Raw genomic sequence first — 13,488 nt, forward strand, 5'->3', positions numbered from 1 at the left:
GAGAGCAGTGTCCTGAAAACCTAGAAACAAAAGAATATGAAATTGAAGAGGGTATCACGGGTGTGTTGGTAAATGTTCAACAACTGACTCTCCTAAAAAATTTTTGCACAGGACATACTTTTAAGTTTCATCTGCATTCCATAACATCTTCTCCATCACTTTCTTAGCTCTACAAATCAACTAAACAACAAACCAAGCCCTGATTTGTAACATTTGCCAATTTCTAAGGAGTAAATGCTCACACTGAAAATTTAACAAGTGGTCAAACTGGCTCCAACAGACCCAACAACGTCAAATACTGTAGAAAAGTCAACAACGATGAGGAAAGGCCATTAGATTTGGCAATTACAAGCACATTAGAAACTTCAGAGGGCAGTTTCAGTTGAATGATCAAGCTGGAAGCCAGATTCCAAAGGGTGACTCGCCCAGCGTTATGAGTAATAGGCATCATAGGTAGGATTTGAACTCAGGTCCTTCTGAGTCCAGAGCCTGTGCTCTTTCTACTACTAAGACCCAAGATCAAACAGGTAGTAAGCCATAGATCTTGTATTTGAGCCCAGGTCTTCTGATTTTCTGTCTTTATGACGTTTTCCCTGAACATTTCACTCTCAATCAAATCTGAACTCATTGTGAATCCAGAAACACTTTGTACCTTCTTAAGGCACTTATCAAATCCCATCAAAGGCTATCACTCGTCAAGTTATCTAATAATGGCCTATTAGATCACTGAGGTCACAAGGGACATGAACCTGAGCTTCAGTTTTCCCTAGCACACAGTAGGCGCTCAATAAAGACTTGATTTGATCACCCAGGCTAGGTGAAGGCACAAGCTGAATGCGTCTCTCATTCCCTAAACCAAACGTACACGTTTTTATTACTGTTGTCTTTATCACTTCAGATCAATGACTGACAGGGTTATCTCCCGCCCCCGTTCAGCCCAGTTTTGGGGTTGCCCTTTTCCCCTTCCCCCGCGCCCCAAGCAAGCCTATGACCACAGCCACACCCTCAGCAAGGCCAAGCCTAGGGCGGGGGGAGGGCGGTGTGCAGAAGCGATAAGAGAAGTGTGCAGAGGTCAGAGGGTAGAGTGCAGAGGGCAGACAGGGCTACAACTGTGAGCACGGGTGGCCTGGGTCACGAGGAGTCGCCTAGAGCCGCTCGCTGCGCTCCGCTGCGCGGCGCCCCGCCCCTTCACTTGATTCCGCCCCTTTCCCATCAGCTTTGGCAATCCGACGCCGACGCTGTTGCTTAGCGACTACCATTTTCCCGAGATGCCAAAGTTGTTATTTCGCTCCTGTCCAATCAGGGAAGCGGGGCGGCGGGGCCACCAGCCAATAAGCAGCGAGGCAGAGCCCGCGACGGTTAAACGGCCCTGGAGGATCCTGCGGCCTCATCTCTGGCTCTGCCTCGGGGTCAGGGTTGTGCTTCTGAGCCGGTTTTCGGCGGCGGCCGAGCCGGAGCGATGCCTTCTCGAGTGGAGGACTATGAGGTGCTCTTCACCATTGGTACCGGCTCTTATGGCCGCTGCCAAAAGATACGGAGAAAGAGCGACGGCAAGGTGAGAGCGAGCTCCTCCCTAGCCCGGGCCCGGGCCCGGGCCCGCAGCCATGGCGTGCGCTGTCTTCCCCGCCCCCCTCCCTTGCGAAGGCCGGGGAACCGCCCCCTCCTCCCCCACCCCCCAGCTGCGGCTGCTGCCCGCTGGGAGTCGGGGAAAAGCCCTCCCTTGTCCCCTCGGCCACCTCCGTGCTGGACTAGGCGGAAAGCCCGCGGGGCAGAACCGGAGGAAAATCCGAGGTGGGGCTGCCCCCGCCGGGGCTCCTCTTCCGGCTGCCGCCGTTAGCCGAACGCCGCGCACTCGGACTCGCTTTACGGTCCCCGAGGGCTGAAGCGTGCCATTTGTCCTCTCGGTGCCCCCAGCCTTGGAGCTGGGACCTGCACGCAGTAGGGCCGCAGGCTATTAGGGCTGGAAGAGACCCTTAAGGGATCTCGGTCAGTTCACCCCGCCCCCGCCCCCAGAGGAAGGCGCTTGCACCAACTTAGTTACACAAGGTAAAAGGAAGTTCTAACGCAGTGTAGAGCTCTTACTACCACCCAGCCACACTTGTTCCTTTTAAAAGAAGTCTGTTTACTCAAAGACTTTGGTGTCCGTGGGGGGAAAAAACTTTAATGACAAATCTTTTTGAGCGCCTATTGCAGAGCACCGTGTTTTTGTTGGGGGGAGGTATAAAGTGTATGTGCTTGGTGTCTGCCTTCTTAAAACTTAGAATCTAATAAAGGAATAACAGGCTCATACAAATAACTACAGTATATATTAACTTGGCTTTCTCAAGGATAGACAACCTGTGTATCACTCCCCTGAAACATAGGTCTCTCTTTGTTTCTGTCTCAGTTTTTCTATTTCTGTCTTATTGTGCCTCTTTCAGGCTCTGTCTGTTTTTCCTTTCTGTTTCTGTCTGTCTTTCTCTGCTTCTGTCTCTGTTTTTCTGTGTGTCTTTCTCAGTTTCTGTCGCTTTCTGTTTTCTCTATTTTTCTTTATGTTTCTGTGCTTCTTTATTTCTGTCTGTCTCTATCTTCCTCTTTCTTCTCCCCTCCCCCCTCTTCCCTCTCCTTTTTATCTTCTCTTCATCTTGGCTATATGACTGCCCACAGTACCAGTTTTTACTAGGGGCACCAATTTTAACAAACATTTCTTGAGCACCAACCAGCCTAGAAGACAGGATTATCTAAGGGAGTGTATAGTCAACCCCTTCAGTTTTTTTTTGTTGTTTTTTTTAAACAAACAATAGAACCAAGGCCCAGAGAGGTAAGGACACAGAAGTTGTTTGTAGAAGCAGCCCAACTGTATTTCAACTTAACACCCCTCACTCTTGAGCCCATCACTTTCCATTATGCAACAGTGCCTAGTGTATCTAACAGCTAGGTTGCACAGGGGCTAGTGTTGGGCCCACAGTCAGGAAGAGCGGAGTTCCTATCTGTCTTGGAGTCATGGTGTGACTCTAGGTAAGTCACTTAATCTCTGTTTGCCTCAATTTCCTCAACTGTGAAAGGGGAATAATAATAACACCTATCTCTTAGGGTGGATTGAATGAGATCATATTTGTAAAGTGGTAAGCACAGTACCTGATGCATAGTAGGTACTGTGTAAATGCTTAGTCCATTCCTTCCCCCTCTAGTTCTAACTCTTAAATCCTGTGATTCACATGAGATACTTAGGTTTGGATCTTGGCTCTGGTGCACCCTGTGTGGCCTTGGGTATATCCTTTCTCCTCCTTGGGCTTTAGCTCCCTCATCTGTAAAATGAAGGAATTGACTGAAGGTTGCTTCTAAGGTCTCTTCTAATTTAATTACTTAATTTATTTATTTTTAGTTTCCAGCATTCACTTCCACAAAATTTTGAGTTCCAAATTTTCGCCCCATCTCGCCCCTCCCCTCACCCCAAAATGGCATGCATTCTGAATACCCCTTCTCCCAATCTGCCCTCCCTTCTATCTCTCCCCCCCCTTCTCTTATCCTCTTCCCTTTCTATTTTCCTGTAGTTCAGGATAGATTTCTATAACCCATTGCCTGTATAGATATAGTTTATATATATTTTTATATTTTTTATATATTTACATAAACTATAAAAATATTTTTTTTATATTTTTAATGTATTTTATATATTTCCCGGTTGCATGTAAAAACAATTTTTAACATTTGTTTTTAAAACTTTGGGCTCCAAATTCTCTTCCTTCCTTCTTCCCCACCTATACTCATTGAGAAAACAAGCAACTCGATACCACTAATACATGTGTAGTCATGTAAAACGCTTCCATAGTAGTCATGTTGTACAAAGCTAACTATAGTTCCCCTTGTCCTATCCCGCCCCCCATTTATTCTATTCTGTCTTTTGATCCTGTCCCTCCTCAAAAGTGTGTTTCTGATTACCCTCTCCCCCAGTCTGTCCTCCCTTCTATCATCACCCCTGTCTCTTATTCCCATCCCCCCTATTTTTCTGTAGGGTGAGATAGATTTCCATACCTAATTGAGTGTGTATGCTATTCCCTACTTAAGCCAAATCCAATGATAGTAAGATTCACTCATCTGTCTATCTATGTATTTTTTCCCTCCAACTACCCTAATACTGAGAAAGGTCTCATGAGTTACAAATATCATCTTTCCACATAGGAATGTAAACAGTTCAACTTTAATATGTCTCTTATGATTTCTCTTTCCTGTTTACCTTTTCATGCTTCTCTTGAGTCTTGTATTTGAGAGTCAGATTTTCTGTTCAGGTCTGGTCTTTTCATCAAGAATGCTTGAAAGTCCTCTATTTCACTGAAAGTCCTCTATTTCACTGAATGTCCATTTTTTTCCCCCTGAAGGATTATACTCAGTTTTGCTGGGTAGGTGATTCTTGGTTTTAATCCTAGCTCCTTTGACCTCTGGAATATCATATTCCAAGCCCCTCGGTTCCTTAATGTAGAAGCTGCTAAATCTTGGGTTGATTGTGTTTCCACAATACTTGAATTGTTTCTGGCTGCTTGCAGTATTTTCTCCTTGACCTGGGAACTCTGAAATTTGGCTACAGTATTCCTAGGAGTTTTCCTTTGGGGATCTCAGGAGGTGACTGACTGGTGGATCCTTTCAATTTCTATTTTGCCCTCTGGTTCTAAAATATCAGGGCAGTTTTTCTTGATAATTTCAGCCCACGCTGAACTACACTCCTCTCCCAGCCCAGTGCAACAGACCTTTCCAATCAACCATCCAGGTTGTCTTGGGCTGGAAATTTGTTTTACTCTGTCTTTTTGTGGGTTCTGCTGCTCTAGAGTTTGTTTATAGCCATTTTTTACAGGTATTTGGAAGGGTTTGGGGGAGAGCTCAAGCAAGTCACTGCTTTTACTCCCCATCTCTTCTAATTTAAAATACTACTATGTGCAGGTCACCATGCTTGGTAGTAGGTATAAAGATGGGAAAAAAAGAAAAAAAGGCCTGGTTGTTGCTCTCCATAATTATAAAACTTGAGCATCAGTATGGCAAGGAAATAGGATAGGCACAGAAGCAAGCAAGGTTGAGTTAAAAGATGTTGTGACATCTGTATTGTTCTCTGAAATGGAACGTTGTTTCCAGAAATGGGAAGTGGGCATGACCCCTGGCACCTGCATTTTAAGACTCCTTTTAAATCTGTACTATCATAAGTTATTGTAACCATAACTCCCTTTCTGTTTTAGGTAGGTGTTTTATAAAGATAATATAAGGAAGGAAGGAAGGAAATTATGTTTCTTATTACTGAGTAAACTTTCTTTACTTTCTTGAAACTCTAATGTTTGAATCTTTCATAGCAGTGACTGTCAACAAACAGGGTTCTTCTACATCTGCTTCTGAATAAAACAGCTCCTGCTACTGTTGTAAACCAAACTAGGTGGATGTCAGTGACCCCAAACTGTATGAGCTTCTTCCTTTGAAATTGGAAGAGAGGGGAGTCAGCAAGTTAATATGCTATTGGGAGAATTAGCAAATTACTGGAATTGTCTCTGATAGTAGTATGCTAGATTAATTACATGTAGGACTTGAAATTGGGGGTAGGTAGTACAATAGGAAGGACACTTAATTTAAATACAGTGGACCTGGTTTCAATTCCTGGTGCTTTGGGTGCCTGTGAGTATATGTCAATCTATGTGCCCTGTTATTTTCCTGTAATAATAATAATAATGATAGTAGTAGCTAAAGCATTTATATAGTGCTTTAAGGTCTGCAAATCATATGTATGTGTATATATACACAATGAAAAGTAGAACTAGATAACATAGGGTCTCTTTCATCTCTAAATTTTGATCCTATGATCTTAAGGTAGGCAGGTATTTACAGAGCAACCTGCAGGGGTTACAGTATGGGGCAGGGCACTTTTGTGTGTTTTTTTATAAATGCATGTATATTTATTGTCAGAAAATTCCATTGGTTATGGCAGATAGAGATTCATTTTGTCATGTATTACAGTGAAGGCTGAAAACCTCTGGTAGACTGAAACACTTTATAGATATTGCCTATAGTACAAAATATGTTTCTCTGCCTATGTCTTCTATTAAGTAGGAAAATAAAAAGTGTGTGTGTGTGTGTGTGTACTTGTACTATGTCCCTTGATCAACAATTTTTATTGCTACAGACGCAATATACTGAGTTGACATCTTTTGGAAATTCTTATTTCAGGTATTAGTTTGGAAAGAACTTGACTATGGTTCTATGACAGAAGCTGAGAAACAAATGCTTGTTTCTGAAGTGAATTTGCTCCGTGAACTGAAACATCCAAATATTGTCCGATACTATGATCGTATTATTGATAGATCCAATACAACACTTTATATTGTAATGGAATATTGTGAAGGAGGGGATCTGGCTAGTGTTATAACAAAATGCACCAAAGAAAGGTATGTATGGTTTTCTTTACTGTTGTAGAAATGGATCTGGTTTCTGTTAAAAGATTTCTGTTTTGTGACACAAGGTGATCTATTGTTAGTAAATTCAAGTCAAGTATTTGTTGTGTGCCTATTATATAAAAGGCACTATAGTTATCAGGTGCTCACAAAGCTGAACTGGATGCAGACTTTTCCTTCAAGGACCTTACACTTTAGTATACTAGTGACAGATGCCTTAGTCAGGAAGATCTGAGTTAAATTCCAGCCTTAGACACTTACCTTTGTGCAAGTCATTTAATCTCTCTTTGCCAGGAAAACCCCATGGACAGCTGTATTCCATGGAAGATATAGATTTAGATATATGTATATGTGTGTGTGTGTGTATTCCATACATAATATAACATATTCCATGGAACAAAGAATCAGACGCAACTGAAAAATTGAACAACAACAACGACAGATACACCTTCCATCTTTTACTATAGCTATTAATGTAAGTGCCATAAGGAAGGTATAGAAAGAGCTAGAGAAGGCACAGATCACATTGAATTAGAGGAGGGAAGTGGAAATCAGGAAAGGCTTCATTAAGGAGAGAGACCCCTTGAAATATGGGATAGGCATTGGTCAGGTGATTTCCTTAGTATGAGGAAACCCCCTTGAAAAAATGCAGTTTGGCACTTTCTCTGTAAATTCAGTTTTAAAGAGCTGCTGAGAACACTGCAAGGGTAAGCAACTTATGTACAGCCACTATTTGTTCTGGCTCTCAGCCTCTCTTCCCTTGAAAACACAGGATGAATTGAGAGATGAAGGATCTATCTACATTTTTTAAAAGCATGTGATAAGAACTCTTAACCACTATGAACAATTGTTTATAGGCCCCTGAGTCTTAGCAAAGGTGATAATTTATCTTCTCCCTGTTGTGATAAGTCTGTTTGTACTCTTTTTACATATATATGTATACATATATATCATATATGTATATATCTGTGTTCACTTACCCTTCTGAGTGGTCATTTTATATATTAAAAAGAAATTTTTTTTAAGAGAAGGTAGGGTGGGAATAATAGAAAGATAGAGGTAGTAGAAATTTAGGCTTAGGAATTTTGAAATCTTTTGGAATTGCCAAAAGTCAGTGAAGCTAATTTAATTGAATTTGCTTTGCTTTCTTCATAAATTATAGGAATATCACTTCTACTCAATATACATTAACCATGAATTTTATCTGATAACTTTAGATGTACATTAACTCTTACAGGAATATGTATTATAATAATCATATTCTTCACTTGCACTGAATTAATTCCGAAGCCTCATGCTGTTTGAGATGGTTTATCTTTATTCATTTTTCTGCTGTAGACATTACTCAGATGAAGATTTTGTTCTCCGTGTAATGACCCAGTTGACCTTGGCCCTAAAGGAATGTCATAGACGAAGTGATGGTGGCCATGTTGTGTTGCATCGGGACCTGAAACCAGCTAATGTTTTCCTGGATAGCAAGCAAAATGTCAAACTTGGAGACTTCGGACTGGCTAGGATATTAAACCATGATACAAGTTTTGCAAAAACATTTGTTGGCACACCTTATTATATGTCTCCAGTAAGCATTTCAGAATTTGAATGTCTTTGGCAACATCTTAGATAAAGCACTAAAGCGGTTTGTTTTTCTTGCTTTCTCAATTGGGGGTAGGGAGAGGGGTGAGAGGGTGATAATTCAGATCTGAAAATAAAATTTAATTTAAAAGAAACATTAAATAAAATTTAGGATGAAATTGGGTTTCTTTGAGCGCCTTTCACTTACCATGACAGGTAATTTTAAAAGTGTTTAGTAGTTTTTAATTCTACTGGTTCTACTTAATAAAAGAGTTATAGCATATTAAAAATACATATCTATATTCATGCTTCATAGAGAATAATTGTAATCAAACTTCTATTACTAAAACTTAGTAATTTAATCTCTGGTTAATAGATTTTCTTATGATACCAGAACTGTAAATCAGTCAGTTCTTTTAAGGATAAAAATGTGGTTGTACACAGATTGGCAATGGTATTTTCACAAGGGATTAAATTCTAATTTAAAATCCTCTATTGTAAAGGAAAATTATTTAAAGGTGGTTCTTGCCAAAGTTGAAACCTGCCTAGTTGCTTCATTGTGATTAGATCTGTTCTATTTACCCCATGGGGACTACAATAAGTATTGAGAAAGTTTGTTGACTTGGTTAATGTTGTGGATTGATGGAAAGAACATAAATTTATGATCCAGTTTGCCAATAATAGCAATTCAGATATGTAGGAGAAAGGATTATGGTATTCTGGCTTCTACATTGGAGAGAAGATTGGCTATATTTTAGGATAAAACAATCCTTTTAAAAAATCATAATACATTAAGCTTACTTTTCTTACTGAGAAAGAGGCCTGGGGGTTATCTCAAATTTGATTTATTGTTTGGTTTTCTGTGCTTTATTGTAGTTAGCCAGGTAAACATCAGGAGTTACATTTATTTCAGAAATCAATTTATATAAATTTATAGCAAAAATAACTTTTCCCCCCAAAAAATAATTTTTTTCAGGAACAAATGAATCGCATGTCCTATAATGAAAAGTCCGATATTTGGTCATTAGGCTGTTTGCTGTATGAGTTGTGTGCCTTAATGTAAGTATGATGAACCATTGACAACGATATGGTGCTCTGTGGTTTTCTATTGCTTGTTGTGGTGTAGCTTGTCCCTTTGCAAAAGATTCATGTTCCTTTTACATAGCTATTTAAATTGTTACATACAGAACATGAAAGAATCTGGTCTAAAATTGGGGTCGACCAGAACATTTTTTTTAAACCTAGTTTTAAGCTACAATCTGTAACACCGATACTATACTTGTTTAAACTCCTGTCACACTTATGTTTCAATCTTGAAATCTAACTGAAGGACAAATAGGTCTGGAATTAATAGTAGCATTGCTTTTTTATGATGGTGAATATAGGAGGAGAAATCTGAAGGAGAAAAGTAAAGAAAAACTCTAGGGAATTTATTTCTAAGGTAAAAAAGAAAGCATTTCCTGTATCAAAGGAATGCTTGTATATCCCCTCTCTCCATCTTCTCTTTTAAATATTCTAAAGAAAAGCATTTCATTTATAAGGTGAAACCAAACTATAATTTAGATGGCTTATTCTTTATTTTGGTGTAATCATATATTATTTTTCCTCTCTTCATCCCTTTCCTCATATGATTGGTGAAATTAATTGAGTAAATGATCATGTCACATACGTTTTTGTATATATCTTTTTGAAAGAAGTATGCTATGGGTTTTTGTTTTAATTTTTTTTTTCTTTCAGGCCTCCTTTTACAGCTTTCAGCCAGAAAGAATTAGCTGAAAAGATCAGAGAAGGAAAATTCAGGCGAATTCCATATCGTTACTCAGATGAATTGAATGACATTATTACTAAGATGTTAAATTTGAAGGTAAAGATGACTATGTTGTGATTGGACGTACTTATTTTGGTGTTTGTATTATTTTTGTTTGGTTATTGGTTTAAAAAGAAGTTCTGTATAATCATTGGAATAGATATCCTTAGAAAACTGGTCTGCTATTCAAGACAAGTGAGAACATATGTAAATTTGGCAAATTAACTGTCTTTGCAGGCTTGCCTGCTGTTCCTTTCCTTTTTCCTTCTGCTCTACACCCGACAGATGGCAGGCGGGAAGAGGCGGGAGCAAGAAATGCAATTCAGATCAGTCACTTCCCCTGATCTTTGCCTATGGGGGGATTTAGATCAGTGTTCTGTTGAGGAGTGAGTGGGATGGGGGTGGCACAACATGAGTGTTGTATTTAGCCCAAGAAGAAAGGGGCAAAGAAGAACGGGTATCAGGAATAATAAAAGAAAATGGACTTGGTTTTATAGGGAAAATATAATTTGGAATGGAGAAAGTGATAATGTATGTGGTTTGAACTCAAGGGATTTAGAGTGGGAACATTAAAGAGACCTTGAAAAGAGGGGTGACTTGCCCAATGTCATATAGATAGTATAAGTAGAGGTGTATGGGGTGTCCAAGGAGGACTAGTACCACTAGTGTGAGGGCTTGCTGAGCCCTTTTCAGGGCTGCTCATCTACCTGTGGTGTCCACCTGTCACCTAACTGTCACCTATGGCTCCAAGAAGCAGTAGCATGCACTGGTGGCCACACCCTAGTAAAACTGTCTCAGCAGACGGGCTAAACCAGGTTGAGGGTAACTGAGAGGCCTCAAACCCATCAGTGAGTTAGGGGAATGTCTGCTTCAAGCATGTGAAGACCTCCCCCAGTGGAATGGGCAGATGAGAACAGTTTGTTCCATTGTCCATGAAGGAGGTTGTGGAGTGCTTAGGGCTTGGTTAGGCATCGAAGATGCCAAGGTCATCCACTGCATCCTGGGCCATCGTCAGTCTTGGTTTTTGTCCTGCCACCGGACTCTGATGACTCTGAAAGAGAGAGTGAGGCTGAAGACACTTGCACCTCTGCCTCACTTAAATCCAATTCTCGTGCAAGTCAAGACATCACCCTGTGATGTCATTGTTCATCTTTGAAACTAAGGATGAACAACATGAGTAGCAAAATTATGATTGGAACCTGGGTCTTCTGACTCCAAATTCAATGTGTTTTGCATGATACTATGTTGCCTCTTTGAGTCCAAATAGGTGACTATAAAAGGGATCATAAAGGGATTATGTTATAAGTATAGCCAGCATTTATATTATATATATTTATATTATATTGAGGTTTGCATCCTCACAACAACCCTGTGAGGTAGGTGCTATTACATTATTATACCCACTTTACAGATGAGGAAATGAGGCTGAGAGAAGTTAAATGACTTGCCCAGGGTTACACAGCTAGTATCTGAGGCTGGATTTGAACTTGGGTCTTCACAACTTCAAGTCCAGTACTCTAACCCATTGTGCCATCTAGCTTTTATGGTGTTGGCAGTGATTTAATTTTAGTAGATAAGATTAGTTGTGGGTGGGGGCGGGGAGGAGGTGTCTTTATGAGTTCTTTACCCTGAGGAAAGGTCTGGGCAAATGAGGATTGGTGTCAGAAGTCATGCTTAGTATACTTTTGTTTGTCTCACTCCCATGCCATCCTTTAACAATGAAAAATCAGAGTGCGTCCATGTTAGACAACTTTTATTATAAATAAGCACTGTATTCAAAATTCATGTGACTCTGCTACAAAGCAATAAAAATAACTACCTCAGATTGTTAAACTGCTGTAGGAATGGAACTTTGGAAGGTGGAAATGTGTTATGGTGAAGAAAAGGGATATACTTTATTGGAGTACATCATAGGACCTATCTCTCCATCACTAGTTTATTTTTTCTCCTTATATGTTCAAGGTCTGTACATAAAGCACTATCTGTCTTACTTTAGAAGTAAGTCTGATTTCTTTATGCTCAGAAATTTTGTCACGATTATTATTTGTATGTTTTACATTTTTCAAGGATTACTGTCGACCATCTGTTGAAGAAATTCTGGAAAACTCTCTCATAGCAGACTTGGTAGCTGAAGAGCAAAGAAAAAATCCTGAGAGGAGAGGGCGGCGATCAGGAGAGCCAGAAAAACTGCAGAATTCAGGCCCTGCGATGACTGAACTGAGATTAAAGGAGCTACAACTGCAGGAGAGAGAGAAAGCCATCAAAGCAAGAGAAGAAAGGCTAGAACGTAGGAAATAGTATTCATTTTGAAAAGGGAGAGAATGGGAGAATTGAATGTTTGGATTTCCCCTAAGAGTTTAGGCAAACATCTCAACATTTTATCTTTCTTTAGGGCTAACTTCTTATCTTCAGCCGTGTCCTTATGTAGTGACTGTAACTATTTCACTTCAGTAAAGGGAGAAAAACCCACTTCTCTTACTACCCACTTTGCACCAAATATTTCCATCATAAATAATTTCCTTGTTGTTCCCCGTTTTTCTGTAAAAATCAGTGTTGGTTTCTGAAGATAGGTGACTGTTTTCTCTTACCATTTCAGGAATAAAATTTTATGATATTTTGGGGTTAAGTCAACTCAAATAACAGGAGATGAATGAGTGTCTACAGCATGTCATTATAGTTACTAAGACTCCTGGTCACAGGGTTAATATATTGTGTTATCTTAAATTAATGATGAATCAAAAGCAGTTAAGTTCTTCCTACTGAAAAATATGTTGCTTGTTTGTTTAGATGCTAAAGATAAAAAACAATTCCATGAACCTTTTTTAAAAATTTGATGTTGCTAGAATGACCAGTTCATACTTCTCAGTTGCCTTTATGGGGGTAATTTATCCATCTTACTAAACAGGGGTTTCCACTAAGGTTTTCAAATATAAATGGACAAGAAGTGAGGGTACTTCTTCAGTTGAACTCTGGATTTGGAAGATTGACAGATTTGTGATATTGCTATAGGCTACACATGGCTGTTTTGACCTCCTTTCCAGACTTTTTACTCTAATGTGGTCCAAAAAATAGGAACACTGCTATCAGGTCTATTAATGTTTTTTGTAATATTTACCTGTTTGCTTTCCCAAAATTATTAAAATGGTAAAAATTGGCACTATATATTTTCCTGGGAATTTAAAAGTGGTCTGATTTGATAGGACACCCACATCTTTTTCCTCTTCCTCCTCCCGAGTAAGTAAATTCTTAAAGAAAATAAAGCTTTTCTCTTTCCAATACCCCTGATCTCTTGTTGACATTGAGATCAGGATATCTCTTTACTTCTATGGTAAATTTAAATAATAGATAATGATTCCAGTAGAAGCTGCCAAATAGTAATTGTGGTTTCCTGTTATTTGAGGGTATCATGAATCCAAGAAGTTGGCTTTATGTATTATGCCAGGTTATCATCACTGAGAATGAAATGTGTCCTGCTTCTATTTTTTAGATTGAAAAGAGAACATATTCATTTTTCATTGACCTAAAATAGTCCTACTAACTCAATATGAGTAAACAATGAAATAACTCTTGGCAGGTAAATTCTTTATGGTAAAGCCTTGCTAAGGAATTTAAAAATTAAAACATTGTTTTGTAAAGTTTCAATTGGAGATATGGTTGGGGGTGTGTGTGTGTGTGTGTGTGTGTGTGTGTGTGTGTGTGTGTGTG

At 39.5% G+C, this 13,488-nt stretch overlaps 1 protein-coding gene across 1 annotated transcript in view; it reads left to right on the forward strand.

The window, feature by feature from the left end:
* Positions 1 to 1,376: 1,376 nt before the first annotated feature.
* Positions 1,377 to 13,488, forward strand: part of NEK2 (NIMA related kinase 2) — a 17,317-nt gene continuing 5,205 nt past the window's right edge. The window contains exons 1-6 of the mRNA XM_027871316.1: positions 1,377 to 1,555; positions 6,181 to 6,398; positions 7,743 to 7,983; positions 8,953 to 9,035; positions 9,714 to 9,840; positions 11,851 to 12,070. Coding sequence (XP_027727117.1) covers positions 1,460 to 1,555; positions 6,181 to 6,398; positions 7,743 to 7,983; positions 8,953 to 9,035; positions 9,714 to 9,840; positions 11,851 to 12,070 — 985 coding nt within the window. The 5' untranslated portion in view covers positions 1,377 to 1,459. The remainder of the gene's footprint in view (positions 1,556 to 6,180; positions 6,399 to 7,742; positions 7,984 to 8,952; positions 9,036 to 9,713; positions 9,841 to 11,850; positions 12,071 to 13,488) is intronic.

This window comes from Vombatus ursinus, unplaced genomic scaffold (genome assembly GCF_900497805.2).
Source record: "Vombatus ursinus unplaced genomic scaffold, bare-nosed wombat genome assembly UNPS02014798.1, whole genome shotgun sequence".
NCBI classification, from domain to species: Eukaryota; Metazoa; Chordata; class Mammalia; order Diprotodontia; family Vombatidae; genus Vombatus; species Vombatus ursinus.